The sequence below is a fragment of the Polypterus senegalus genome, chromosome 18 (assembly GCF_016835505.1).
Source record: "Polypterus senegalus isolate Bchr_013 chromosome 18, ASM1683550v1, whole genome shotgun sequence".
Lineage (NCBI taxonomy): Eukaryota > Metazoa > Chordata > Cladistia > Polypteriformes > Polypteridae > Polypterus > Polypterus senegalus.
Window position 1 is genome coordinate 72817433 of NC_053171.1, and position 14737 is coordinate 72832169.

Here is a 14737-nt window from a genome sequence, read left to right on the forward strand (position 1 = left end):
TGATACATAAATGTTTGTGAAAAATACAATCAAGTGACATACTTCTGTACTTATCCTCACTATCTTAGAAAAATGTCACAGAACTTGTTTTCAGAAATGTAGATATAGTGTAAGAAGTAGTTGACTCCTACCTGTTGCATCAAGTCTAAAACAACCATAGCACCAGTACCATCTGCTAGCAAAAGAACAATAAAATCATTCTCAGACGCAAAAGGTAAATACTCCGTGTTCCACTGTTGAAAGTATATCTTGATATCCATCCATCCACCTATATTCCAACACGCTATTTATTAACTACAGGGTCACGGGGGTATGCAGGAGCCAATATCTAGATATTTGTAATAATATAGTTATTAAAGGTACTGAATAACATGCCACATAAAAACAAACTTTCCAGAACTTTGTGACAAGACTTTAAGAGATTGGGTATAGTTTATTATTCAAGAGGGAAACTTGTTTGCAGCAGGAAGGTACAAGAATTAGGCATTGTTACACAGATAAAAGAAAATCAGCCAAGACGCAACAATTGAAAACTAGTGTTATCATAAATACAAACACTCAGGATTATTACAAAAAGAAGAACTCCTTTAACAGTATTCAAAATAGCACATCAAAAAAGCAGCATCCCTACAAGTGACAGACTTTAAGGTGCATATATTGTAGCTCTGGGGGGAAAAAAAGTTCTTAAATCTGCCACTCTTTAAACTTTGCAGATATGATGGCATCTGTCCGACACAATCAAGTCAGCCTTCTTTCAAAACCTGAATGCAGACTGAAACAGTCCCTGTTTATCACACAGCTGCTGCCAACCAATCATTTTACTGCTAATGTTTACAACGTTGTTAAGATAGTAAATATTCTTAACGCAGGGTATAGTAATGGTAGCACTGCGGCCTCGCAGTAAAGAGACCCAGGTTCACTTCCTAGGTCCTCCCTGCGTGGAGTTTGCATGCTCTCCAGATGTTTGCATGGGTGTCCAAAGACATGCAGGTCAGGAGATTTGGCAAAGCTAAATTAACCCTGGTCTGTGGGTGAGTGCGTGTGTGTTTAGTTTACCCTTGGAGGGACTGGCACCCTGCCACCTGGGATAGGAAAGAGCAACCCCCACGACCCTGGCCTGAATTAAGCGGGTTAACAAATGATATGACATGATATATTCTTAAGGCTGAGGGTGTCAAACCAACATAAATGTGACAACAGATACAATAAAAGACTATGAGAACGAGACAGAAATAATAATGACATTTGTAATATGAATATCCAGGGTGGAAATGTACTGGAAGCAAAGCACAAAATGAGACAGAAAACAGACTGAAGACCACAAACAGTAAAAAAATAAATAGCATTTTTTAGCAGTCATACTAAAACTGAAGAGTGCTTTTAACATGTCTGGATTTATCAAAAGAGATTAGGTCCATAAAACAGCAACCAAAATTAACAACATATTAACAAAATAAGAAGCCAAGAGGTTATTAAACATGTCAAATAAAACATTATGTTGTATGGTACAATGAATGTCTTTAGTTGGACTTCACTACACAGAACTACAAGGAATTAGCACACACAAGTGCTGGAAAAAGTTACTCCCAAGAAAAATAATCAGATAGTAAGAAACAACACAGAGCTTTAAAATTTTATATCTTTTTTTGCTTATGTGGTATTAATTCCACCTAAAATTAGCAGTAAACTTTGTTCTCCAACAACTTTGTTTAGCGTGGAAATGTCAGCAGTCTAGTGGACTACAGTGTGCAAAGCATTAATCTGAGTTTATCAAAACATCAATTCAATCTCATGTGTTTTAATTATTAATTTGGAGAACATGTGTTTGTTTTATGTATGTTATTTATTTACAATTCCCTGAGATACTGAACTGGAAAAACTGAAATGGCTGCCATTGCATAACAATTGGCTACAGTATAATCTTTATTCAGATCTGCCAGTTTAAGTGCATGGAAGTCCAGCAATATCACAAGCTAATTAAAAGGACAGGCTCAGTTATGGGATGCACTCTGGACTCCATGTAGGTAGAAGTGGAAGAGAGAATGAATACAAAACTGAGTGCCCTTTCTTTTAAAATTTTCATTCTTTGTAGTCATTCTGGTGTGTGTGTTCAGACCATGGTGTGTGTGTGTGTGTGTATGTGTATGTATATGTATTATAAGCCACTAGGGGGCGTACTGTCACCATAACCCCCAGACACAGACAGGCAGGACACAGGTTCACTCAACACCCATGTTTATTTAGAGTTTATGCACCCATTACCAACACCACAATATACAGTCCAGTCCAGTCCTTGCCACCAGTCCATCCGCCTCCACTCCTCCTCAGGCTTTGTCTCTTTCCTCCCGACTCAGGACCCCAATGGAGTAAGACAGTTCCTCTTATTCAGGTCCTGGGAGTGTTCCAGGTGGCACATCACTATTACCTGGAATCACTCCCAGGTGCGCTGGAGGTCCTCTACAGGGCTCTGCAGCTCCCCTTGGCGGCCCTCACAGAACCCAACAAGGCTTCACCAAATTCCAGTTCCTGACATGCCCTGCAGGAATCCATGGTGTTTCAGATGCCCAGGAGGCCTGCCCTCTAGTGTCCCAGGGGAGTATTGCAATACCCTTTCCCCTGGTCCTTCCACCTTGCTGGCATCCCGGCCAGGTAGTGGCCATGGCCGTCCATCACAGTATATATATATACACTGTACATATATACATGTATGTCTATATATGTGTATGTGTGTATGTATATACATACATACATATACATAAATATGAATGTATTTATTTAAAGAGCTTCTATAAAAATTCAACAAATCCCCTGGGGACAAAGAAAACTCTATCGATCCAGCACAACCCCTCAAACTGCACCCTTATTTTTAAACAATGGAACCCAATGCACTCTTTCTCTAGTCCTCTAAGATCTTCTCCTCATCCCACACTGCTCCCATCATTTTCATCACCCAGTTATCTTTCTCTTTCTTTTCCACAAATCCTTTTAGCATTTCAGACTTCATCCCTGAGGATTCAGGTGCATTTCTTGTCATTGTCTTATCAAATGCCTTTCCAATCTTTGTATCTCCACCACTGATCCTTCCACCTTTCCAACCATTTCCGATTACCTTCTTCTGTTCTTAATATAACTTTCATTTTGCATGTAATTACACAAGTCTTATCCCAATCTTGTTTTTGTAATTTTCTGATCTTTGTTATGCTATGCAGATGTTTTATCATTCTGATTTATAGTTTCTCTTGCCACAAGCTCCATAGCCTTTACTTTTGCTGTCTTCGCTGCTATTATTGCTTTCCCTTTTGTCTTTGTGCACCCGTCTGAGCCCATCAAATTCCTCACTTTCTAACATCTCCTTTACTGCTTCCTGTACTTCGTTGTCCTATTACTGCCCTTCCTCAGTGTTAGACCATATCAGTTTCATTGTTCTACCACAGTCTCTGCCTCCTTCAAATGCAATATGCCCTTGTCTCTTACGCCTGATCATGATTTGTATTTTTTAAAACCAATGAATGACTACAAAATTCTTTCCAGTTTAGTGACAAATGTTATATTTTGGCGTCACTTGCGCCCAAAAAATGTTCTAACATTATACTTGGTATAACTGCACAGAAACAGGCAAGAAACTACTGACTGTATTGTAAAGTCACTCTTGGCAATAAATCCAGCCAGCTGCTAAATATTACAACCAAAAGCGAAGCAGAAGCCAGTTATTTCCATTTAAATATATTATAAAATAGTCTTAAAAATAACATGCAGTTAACAAGGGTTGTACTGAGATAAAAAATGTTAACACAACTAGCGAAAAAGAGATTTCACACAAATTATATTTACAGAACCACTCCACCCTCACTGGTGAACCTCTCAGTATACTTTCTGTGTGCTGCAGAAAGCCAGCCACTCTTTTCCAGAAGTAAACATGACCTTACCTTTTGAAGTGCCAATTCTCATCATGCCTTCCCCAAAACCTGGTTCCCTGCCGGCTCCATCACCTGAGATCAAAGTTCCATGAGACTCATTAAGGGCCAATCTTAGAAAGCTATAGTTAAATTTTAAATTCACATAGTGTCTGCCTAATTTCAATAGAATATCAGTTTCTCATAGTTACTTAGAATACAGTATAGTCATTTACTCCCCGTAAGTTAACATGAAATTGAACTTTCTCTGCTATATCTGTAAACCTGAATGTTAATTAAACCAGTTAGGAAATAGTCTTACTGCTAGCATGGACTGTTAGATACGTTTGCAAGTAGGACACTGGCATACTGTTTTCTGATTGTGTGTAATGTTGTACACGTAATATGACTACATGACGAAACATAGAGGGAAATGAAACAAGATAAATAAGCGTTAAACAGAACTTTCTTTAAATAAGAACTTTTCTTTATAATATCAATTTTTCTTTATTTTTGTGTAAACTGCTTTGCTTTGAATTTTTACTAATACTTTTAAAATGAAGACATTTAGTTTGTGGAATTATCATACTATTGCCAGAACTGTCCTATGAAGCAAACTAAAAGCTGCAGAACGTCGGTAATTTTGAGCAAATGTAGCTACAAAACTATAAGAACACCATCTACCTCAGATTGAAGGGCTGCCATCCCCAGAGCCCACAATGAATTCACCCCAACTGTCAGATCATCCTTTATATCCTGTCCATTTTCAATCCTGTTTATCCAGTTCTGGGTCATAATATCTTTAAGTGCCATCTGTGAAAATAACAAATGTAAAGGAAGACAAGTTAATCCTTTGCCATAGTTTGAGATTTATAAAATAGATTCGGATTAATGCCATTTTAATGCCAGTTGAGGCATCAATAGCACTTGAACCCCATACTCTTGTAATGGTTGTCAGCCTTTTCTGGGTATACAAACACAAGTGGACAGGTCTGACAAACCATCAGAGTCCTACTTGGTCCATTGCTTCACAGCCGGAATGGAATTCCCATTGATTTTATGTAGCAATTTAGGATTACCTTTCTACAAAAGGGTAAGCTTGGCGAAAGTGATCCCTCAATAACTAAAATAAACAAACACTCTTTCTACTTTAAAATAGTGACCACTATTCTACTCTACCAAGCCATGGATATTGTTGCTGACTTCCATGCAACACTGAAGGGGTGGATTAATCTTGGCAATCCACTATCTGACTTTTCCAGGCACATCCTCCAACACAGCACTCTTGAAAGTATGGGGCTTCTTAAGCATGTCCTCAACCACAGACATGGACCCAAACCCATCAGATGTTTCCAGTTCCACCACATATTTACTGTTTAAAGAGCATCATGAATGTTTGGGCACTAGTGCCCATATTTACCAAGCATCTCAGAGTAGGAAAATGGTACTGACTGGTACAAATATCTCAGAGTGACGAAGTAGGAGTAAGAGTGTTTCATTAATTTTCCTATTTGAGGAAACTACTCCTATTGATGATTTGGGTATGTCACAAACAAGCCTTTCTCAAATTTTGCTTCAGATTTTGAACGCCTTTACAACATGTGAGGTAATATGCACATTTACACACTTCCCTACTGCTCCATGTGAGGTAATGTCAAAGTAAGCTGCATTCATGGCATTCCTGCGGTTGTTCTCTCTTCTGTTTCTTCTTCCGGTTTCTTTGGCCACCACCACCTACTCAAAGCATCATGTTGCTCCAACATTGATGGACTAAAAGCCAGAAGTCTACGTGACCACCATCTTCATCAAGTCCTTCCGTGAGAACCCTAAATACAAAGAGGACTGTTTCATTTATGTTAGGTAGAATGCCCAGAGGGGACTGGGCAGTCTAATGGTCTGGAATCCCTACAGATTTTATTTTTTCTCCAGCCGTTTGGAGTTTTTTTTTTTTCCGTCCACCCAGGCCATTGGACCTTACTCTTATTCTATGTGAATTAATGTTGACTTATTTTATTTTCTTACTGTGTCTTTTATTTTTCTATTCTTAATTATGTAAAGCACTTTGAGCTACTTTTTGTATGAAAATGTGCTATATAAATAAATGTTGTTGTTGTTGTTGTTGGTGTGATTGACAGCATGCACATGAAGATCATTGTCCCAAGTGTAGATGAGCACACATACTGTATATGAAATTCAAGTGATATCACAGCATCAAAACACAGGTGGACATAGATGCAAATTATATTGTAGCAGCCAGCATATTACCTGAAGATAAGTAGGGATGGATGGGTGATTGGCAGCAAAATGTCACGCGGGTATGCTGAGCTTTGGTCTGGAACACCTGGGACATCCGTGTTACACTTTATAAACCTAGAGAGGTTCAAGAAGGCAGGAGGAGACTCTCAGGGCTTTCGATAAATAAGAAAAGCAGGGATCATGGAGCAAGACAGCAACACTTCATGTGATTGTAAAAGATGATTGCAAACACTGGAAGAGAGAATGACAATTTCAGAAACAACACAAGGAACAGCCATGGCTAGTTTCAGTAATTGTTTATGACGCATTTCTCAAGATCATAACAGCGGGAAGGCGATTCTTCTAAAAGTATGGATGTGAATCATTCATCTTAACAAAATTTGGAACATTGTGTCCCGGGGGTACCTTTTTACTTCAGGGAGTTTTAAGGACAGTGCCTTTTACAGGATTTGTGCCCAGTTTTGCACACATATCTCACTTTATCAGGAAGAGACACTAGACTGCTTTGGAGCCAGAAACTTTGACCCTGGGAGGTACCAAGATAGGGTCTGCAGTAAATTTTAAGGACAGTGTTTTTTCCAGGATTTTGAACCATTAAATACATAAAATTTTTCTCTGGGTGGATACACTGTAAAAAACACTTGGGAAGTACCTTTATGAGGGTTCCATTATGTTACATTACGCTTCAAACAACTAGGGGTACCTTGGTAGGAAGGTTTCCTTTTTACTACAATAAGCTTCAAGGTAAGTGCTATTTCCTGGATGTTGAGCCCAATGTTGTATATATATTCCCCTTTGTCAGAATGACACACTAGACTACTTTGAAACACCCAACTCTGACCCTGGGTGGATTTTAAAGACAGGATTTTCCTCTTTACTATCATTGGTTTTAAGGATTTTTCTTGAATTTAGAGCCCTGAAATATATTATGTTAATTGAATTTGTCCTTTGGGAGGGTACACTTTAAGAAACACATTTTATAGATATTAAAATAGTTTTGCCATAAAATGACTTACCCAGGAAACACTGGGTGTTGCTAATAGTTATTAAATAAACAAGCCTGTTATCAGGCTTTACTCTCTTTCAGTCTCTGTGTTTGTTAAAATATTATTTTTGACGTTTCTGTGAGTGGCCCGGTGCAGTGTATGACTCTAGAGTACTTCATCAGAGTGGCATAAACCTTTTATTTGAACATAATCATGTACCTTTGGATATTACTATTACTTTTATCTTTCAGGTGAAGCCTGTCATGCATGTGTGTCTGGGGGTCCCAGACAAGCTCAACTACACTGGGGGAGAGAGGAGTGCTGTCGCTAACAGTATCCTGTCCTTCCTCCACAGCCCACAGAAGATGCCCACTGAGGGCACCCCTACCTGGCGGACCTAGCAAGCCCCACCCTGTTCTGCCCCTTCTGGCTGATTCGCCATATAAATCAAGGAAGATGGCATATTTAAGATGACTTGAACCTGAGTGTGCTTAGAGCCATAGGCAAACTTCCAAGAGAGAACAGAGCATGAGAAAGCTACTGTGACTGACCTTATGTCAGTTTCTTTTAAGTTGTGTGCTGAACCATTCGGTTTTGTTTCTTTACTTTTTTTTTTTGTTCAATTAAATGGGTTACTGGGGTGGTACCCCAATGCTTCTCCCTGCTTCCTCGCCACCAGGCAAAAGCCTTAACATTTGTATCAGAAACCTACAAACATCATCATAACTTCCAAGGAAACTACAAAATGTCATCACAAGTACCACTTTGTGGCTCAGGGTGCAATAAAATTATAATATCATTCGTTCTCAAATGTGAATTCCTACTCCTCGCTGGGACTGGGTGTAGGACACTTCATGTCCTACTCTGAGGTAGAACAAATTCTTATCCAAGTCCGACTTTTAGTGCAAATCCTTCTGAGCTGCTGGATAAATAAGAACACAGATACACTTATCAGAAATTATCAACGCCATCCAATAACAATTTACTGCTTGGATTGAGAGGACACAGGCCATACCTTCCCACCAAGTGTCCTCGTCTTTCCCGACATAAGACTAGTACTGAAATCGCCTAGTATTAACACACTGCAAAAAAAGTTCAAAAATATGTAAGTGAAAAGCTTTTATTTCAAGCCATTAAATATTATTTTCCTTACTGCAAGATTTATGGACTTATCAAGAAACCTCTACTTTAGATTATTTAGCTTATTTTAGAAAATCTTGACAAGTAAACTTTGTTTACCCCATTGGCATCTTTTTTAACAACATAAATGCAAAATAATTCCCATGTGAGTTTTTGCTTTGACCACCCCAGCAGAGGGCATGTTATCGCAGTTTGGCCAAACCTGATTACCGGTAGGTGTTAAGTTGGCAGACACAGCAGTAGTTCAAGTTTGCCTCTCGTTGAGGGGACTCTCGTGTCCACTCCTACAAACTCCAAAGGCACAACTCCCAAAACAGGAACTGGTCAGTATCCTGACAGTCAATCTCGGCTTTAGTTGTGTGGCAGTTTTAAAGCTGGCGGAAGGCCATTCCACAAACAAGAAGTATGGTTCATGCAGAAAAGGGGTAAATAATGAAAGTTCAAATTTGTACTATTGCTTTATTTTTACAATGGTATCAAAGAATAAAATATATTTAAAAAGTAGTGTTTATTCAATTCTACCTAGCCACAATGCTGTTTAATGTAGATTCACACGTAATTACCGCTAAACAAACAACCTTTTTACACATCAACAGATGGTGTCAACGATAATTAATTAGGGCAAAGCAATTCAGTAGATACAAAACACGGGTACAGTATTCAAAATTATTAACATTTAGTAAGGCTTGCCTTATTGTATGAAAGCCCCGATAATATTGCATAACTTCACAATTCAGGTAACTGCCGGCACCTCCTATGAGCTCCCGTACGCAGGCTCGAACTTGGCAGCTAAAGGCTCTATCCACGTGTCTCTATCATGGAGCCTTGGTTTGCAAGGCCTATCTTACTTCCGAACTACAATTCCCGCACACCCTCAAAATGGATAGTCGCAAAGGCCACCGAGAGTGCGCTTAGAATCATGGGTGTTGAAGTTCTTCCTCTTGAAAGCTACATAGCTGGAATGAAGCGGAAAAACAGCATTTCCCAAGATGCCCGTCGAGGAGAAGGTCACGTACGCTGGGTGAAAGTCCCTATGTAGGCGAGTCACGTGCGTTCGGGGAGTCCGTTGATCTCGTTTCGTTCCTGCAGTGGGACAAGCTTGTTTGTTCATATCGTTTTGTACACCACTTTCTATTTAGCTGAGAAGCTTAAACTCTTAGCTTGCTCACCGGGTCACTTTTTTTTTTTTTTTTTTTTTTACTTTAAGCATGAGTGACAACGACGACATCGAGGTCGACAGTGACGTAAGTAACCCATACCTTGTTTTTTTTTCTTTACGTTGTTACAGTAAATTAATACACCGTGAATAAGAATGGGTTCTCCGACACCTTGTGTCAAATAGGAATAGTGAAGACTTGTGGAAGGTGGATCAGGAGTAGCACTCGCTAGATGATCGGCACTTTCTTTTAGGTTAAAACGTCGGCCTCAGTAGTCAAACCCTACTGAGGTCTCAATAGAAAAACCAGTCCAGACAATCCTGTTAAGAAGAGTATTTTTACACGCACTTCTCTGTTGACCTTTAGATACATATGGCAATCTGTATCTTCCACGATACATTTTCTTTTCTACTTTTTCATATTTTTCTTTTCGGGAAGAACTGCCGAGATTTCATTTCGTTGTGTAAAATTTAAGCGATTTGAATAAAATATTTCTTCATTTAGGAAATCCGAATTAATAAATATAACGAATATGGCTTATTTCTGTATACATAATTTTAATTAGATTAAGCAACCAAGCTGGACAAAATCAAATATAAGGAAGTCGAGAAAGGATGCTGGGTTTCATCTTGTGTGTGTGTGTGTGTGTGTGTGTGTATATATATATATGTTGTGTGTGTGTGTATCGATGAAACAACAGCAGCCCCGTGCGCCCGTGGTGTTTTTCTACATCAGAGCGTTTAGGCCACTGTAGAAGGGGGGGGGGGTAAAGACACATATCCACATATCCACAAACCGAAAAGGGAAAAAATTGAAATGCGATTTCAGACGGTTTAAATAATTGATCAAAAGACTCTGGGTCGTCAAACAGAAACTGGGGGTGGGGCGGTAATCCTGTTCCTCTAGCCCCCTGCACGTCCTGTATGAAAGAAAAATCATAAATGGCTACCCGGTTAATCCGTATCGAGTGGGCACCGAGCACAAATTCATCAAACAGACGATGTCAACACCTTAGTTTTCACGTATAGCTTTCGCCGACACTGACATTTTGTTGTTCCTCTCTTCGTTCGCCGCAGTCCGGTTTCCTCATTTTTTCGTAAGCAGTGGTGAAACATCATATCTGCACATAACCTAAAAGGTAGGGGTTCTCTTTGTGGGGGTCGAGGCGTTTTATTTCCTTCTGTCTTCAACGGCATCATATTTGATTTTTTTTAAAATAATAATAACCTTGATGTTATGCAAGTTTTGCGGGACTGACCTCTTACTCGGGACATTTACTTGTTTATTTTTTGGACCGCAAGGAGTTCGTTTTGTATTTGTCCTTGCATATACTCTCCAGTTTATCATTTGGTTTAGGATTTTATTAAAGGTGTGTTCATCATATCTTTTACTGATAGTTCTTCTGAAGTTTATCGTTATTGCCACGTATTTCAAAAGTGTCAGACAAAAATGCCTTTTTCCTAATGTGCTGAGTAGAACTTCCTGTTTAATAATCGGACACATTTGGAAATATCATGAATTAAGATTTTAATTGCAAACAATTCTCGCTCTCTGGGTTCGCCTTTTATTATCTTCCCACCCTATTTGTTTTCCAGAACTGCTTTTTACCAATAAAGAGATTTGTGGGTACTGGGGAAGGGAAGGCAGAGTCAGTACTGACAACACTGATGGGAAAGCAGCAGGCAACCTTAGCACATCACAGGGCACACTCTCACTTGTCCTGTTAAAGGAGCACTCTACCCAAAACTCTTATTTCTGTTTTGTAGTTTACTTACCTATACGCTTTGTGGTGATGGCGGAAAAGTATTTTACGTTCACATTTTAGGTTTATTTGCTTAGTGGATGCTTTCTTTCAAAACTACTTACAAAAGAAGTGAACATAATTGAGTAAAGATTTGTCTGAAAAACTGTTTGAGAACAAGCAGTGAGAAGCGAAGGGTACAAAATTGATTATCACAAGTGAAGAGCTCAGAAAAAATGCCAATGAGTTACAAGAACTTATCAAAGTCCCCATCAATTAGATAGAAAGCCATCAAACAAAATACAAGGTAGTTACAATTTCTAGATTATTAAACCTAACAAGTTAGACAGAAACTTACCAAAGAAGAGAGCCTTCAAATGCTTCTGAAACACAATGATGGAGTTAGAATTTAGAATGGAAGCTGGGCAGCCCGTTCCATCGGCTTGGGGCTATATGTGTAAACAGTCTGGACTGTGATTTGATTCCTCATTTAACAGCAGACTTGATTGATTGATTGAGAAGATACATGAGATTTCAGAAGTGTCTCCATATGTACAAGTTCAGACCCTAGGACTATGTAGGCAAAGATCTGAATTTATTATGTGCATCTACATTTTGCCAATGTAGTAATCTGAAGAAAGGAGTGACATGTTGCTGGTTTTGAATCATTTCCAGCGACTTGGTGACACATGCCAGTGCTCCCTCCAGCAGGGAGTTAGTACAGTAACAACAACAACTTTTATTTATATAGCACATTTTCATACAACAGCGTAGTTCAAAGTGTTTTACAAGATGACAAAGAAGAAGTTATAAGAAAAGAAAAACAAGATAAGGCAATAATGTTAAAGAATAAGTAACAGGAAAACAAGGTAAGGTCAGATGGCCAGGAGAACAGAAAAAAAAACCCTCCAGTTAAGATTGGGGTGGTACAATCTGCAGGGTGTCCAAGGCTAAAAGACTGCCCTGCTCCCACTAGGCGTTCTACCTAAGATTAAATGTTCCTAAATCGGTCCTCTTTGGTTTCGTGCTTCACATGATAGGATTCTGATGAAATTGCTCATCATCAAATGCCCTCGCTATATCCATGTTTGATTTTTCCTTATTTAATTTGAGAAAATTACTACTCACCCATTTCGGAAATACTGCCAAGACATTGGATCAGAGAGACAAAAGCACCAGGGTCATCAGGTGCTATAGATAAATAAATAAAGCTGTGTGTCGTAGTAGTCCAGACATGACAAGACCAAAGCCTGGACCAGGAGTTGTGCTGCATATTGTGTCGGATACTGTGTTTTCTTATGTTCTCATGCAGAATGGACAGAAAGAAGTTGATGACATAACATAAGTCAATAGTTACCAGTGTAGCACGACATCCATGGAAGAAAAAAATCTCACTTTACTTGTGTCCCATAATTCACAATTCTGTTATCCAGTGACTTGCCCCGAATGTGCAAAAATAATGTTTTTTTTTTTGCTAAAATATTGTTAAAATCTTAATTAGTGTAAGCCACCTTAATTTTGGATGTTCTTACGAAATATGATTTATTTTGTGGTGTTGTATAAATATTCTCTATTGTAACAGAATGTGTCATTTTTCACTCTCTGATAGAAGGCCATAGTAGGCTAGATCTCTAGTAAAGTAATAAAAAAATAATCTCATATTCCTTATCGCTGACCTTGAAATAGCCTTAAGCGATACCCCACATACTTATGATTGAAATTTGTCATTTTTAACCTCCTGGAAGTGGCTGTTACAGGGCTAGGACCAACAGTAAAGAGCCAAATATCAAAATATCAAAAATATGATCTTGTTCATGCTCAGCAATTTCAAAGTAGCAAAAAAAAAAAACAACACTCCACATGTGTATACTATGAAGGTTTGTGAAAAGAATTAACATTGACCCCTCATATCACATTAGGGGGTGAACCCTTGGGGTCACTTGATGTGGCTGGCACAACTTCAAGTCCTTCTAATATTTAGTGAAGACACCTGTTGGTTTACTTGTTATCATAAAGGTGAAGTTTCCTGCACAATTTTCTGTTTAAAAATGACCTAAAAATCAATTTGATGTCTTGCCTAAGTAGACATCAAGACATGTTGAACAGTATATCGTGTGTGGATGTTTCTCATACTGGTGACCCAGTGGATGCTGGACAAAATAAAGAGAGAGAGAGAGAAGAAAACCTGAACTACTTTAGGAATTATCAGCTGTCCATGTTGATATTAAACGAGGAATGAAGCAAAGGTACATTTGATTTTTAAATACAATTTACTTTTTGCACACATTTTTGATGTGGGAGGGTAGCAGATTCAGGTTGGAGAACCCACCACACGACAAAACAGCTTGGGATCATGGTTGGCATTACCCCAGGCAGAAACGTGGTCCAGTCTCACCCTCCAACCCTACAGAAATGACCAGCTCTCTGCCCAGGCCAGGAAATGGCTCTCTGTCTGCCTCAGGCAGGTGTTACATGGGCATCCCCTTGGCCTGGTCCAGCCACTCGGGTCCTCAACAATGAGGATCCTGTGAGCAAGATCACCCTCGGGGAATCGCGCCATAGTGCCGCAACTGACGCTCCCTCACAATGCAGGTGTTGTACTTCATTCGGGACTCCGTGAAAAACGCTCATTCCACACAAAGTCAAAACAGAGGTACCCAAGGGTTCTTCAAAGAGAGACGGTACCGAAGGAGTCCAATCTTCATCTCAGGTCACTGGATAGTGTCCATGTCTCGCAATCGTATAGCAAGACAGGAAGCATCAGAGTTCTAAAGATTTGGACCTTCATCCCTTAGCAAAGATATCGGGAGCACCACACACCCCTTTCCAGGGAAGGGGATTACACATGCCTAATTTTCAGGTTTCCAGGGTGGTTGTTGTCACGTGTAGAGAGTACAGTGAAATTCTTCCTTTCATGTGCTAATTAACATACAACTCTCTGGTTTAGAGTGGCTACTTAAGTGGGGGGTATTGGTGTTAGCTTCAGGTTTTTACTTTTTTTTGTCTATTATAATCTCTTCTAGTACAGTACAACCCTGGCACAATTTAGAAAATAGCCATAAAAGAAGATTACACCTTTAAATAAAGTGCACCTGTAAATATTACAAAAGTAATGGAATGTATAGAGAAATTGCAATTGTTATCTGTGTATTTTTTTTTGCTTGTTTGCTCTTCTGTTTATGTATTTTATATTTTTTTCATGTTACTGGTGGAATTCTGATTTGTTCCTTGTAAGCTGTAGTATTGTACAAAACTGTTTTCACTAATAGTCTAATTATGATCTAATTAATAGATTATTAATGATCTAATTATTACCTAATACCATGTTTGGAACAAAAGCCAACTGGAGAGGCTGCGCTTGTTTTGGCACTAATGTGACAACTGACAGCCTTGACATCACTTTAGCCCTGATGAGGATTGCACCTACACCTACTGATACCATTTAGAAAGAGTTAGCTTTTCAAGATAACATATCAACTGCCGCTTGTCTGTAATGGATAAAGGTTTCTTTAACACTAATTCAAGGAAATCAGTGGTTGAAATATTTGCTTTGTATCGATCAAA

At 39.0% G+C, this 14737-nt stretch overlaps 1 protein-coding gene and 2 long non-coding RNA genes across 4 annotated transcripts in view; 1 reads left to right on the forward strand and 2 right to left on the reverse strand.

Moving 5' to 3' along the window:
* Window positions 1-3924: 3924 nt before the first annotated feature.
* On the reverse strand, window positions 3925-6376 carry LOC120518937. The gene is made up of 3 exons (XR_005631334.1): window positions 6159-6376; window positions 4578-4706; window positions 3925-3989 (listed from the first exon to the last, which is right to left on the reverse strand). It is a non-coding gene; the product is annotated as an uncharacterized LOC120518937 (long non-coding RNA).
* Window positions 6377-7600: 1224 nt separating this feature from the next.
* Window positions 7601-8545, reverse strand: LOC120518938. Its single transcript, XR_005631335.1, has 3 exons — window positions 8486-8545; window positions 8151-8217; window positions 7601-8057 (listed from the first exon to the last, which is right to left on the reverse strand). It is a non-coding gene; the product is annotated as an uncharacterized LOC120518938 (long non-coding RNA).
* A 736-nt stretch (window positions 8546-9281) lies between these two features.
* The window catches only part of max (myc associated factor X), a 49530-nt gene continuing 44074 nt past the window's right edge, over window positions 9282-14737 (forward strand). Inside the window, exon 1 of one of the 2 annotated variants that reach the window (XM_039742297.1) lies at window positions 9282-9519. In XM_039742297.1, coding sequence (XP_039598231.1) covers window positions 9484-9519 — 36 coding nt within the window. In that variant the 5' untranslated portion in view covers window positions 9282-9483. The remainder of the gene's footprint in view (window positions 9520-14737) is intronic. The other variant, XM_039742298.1, reaches the window with a different exon arrangement.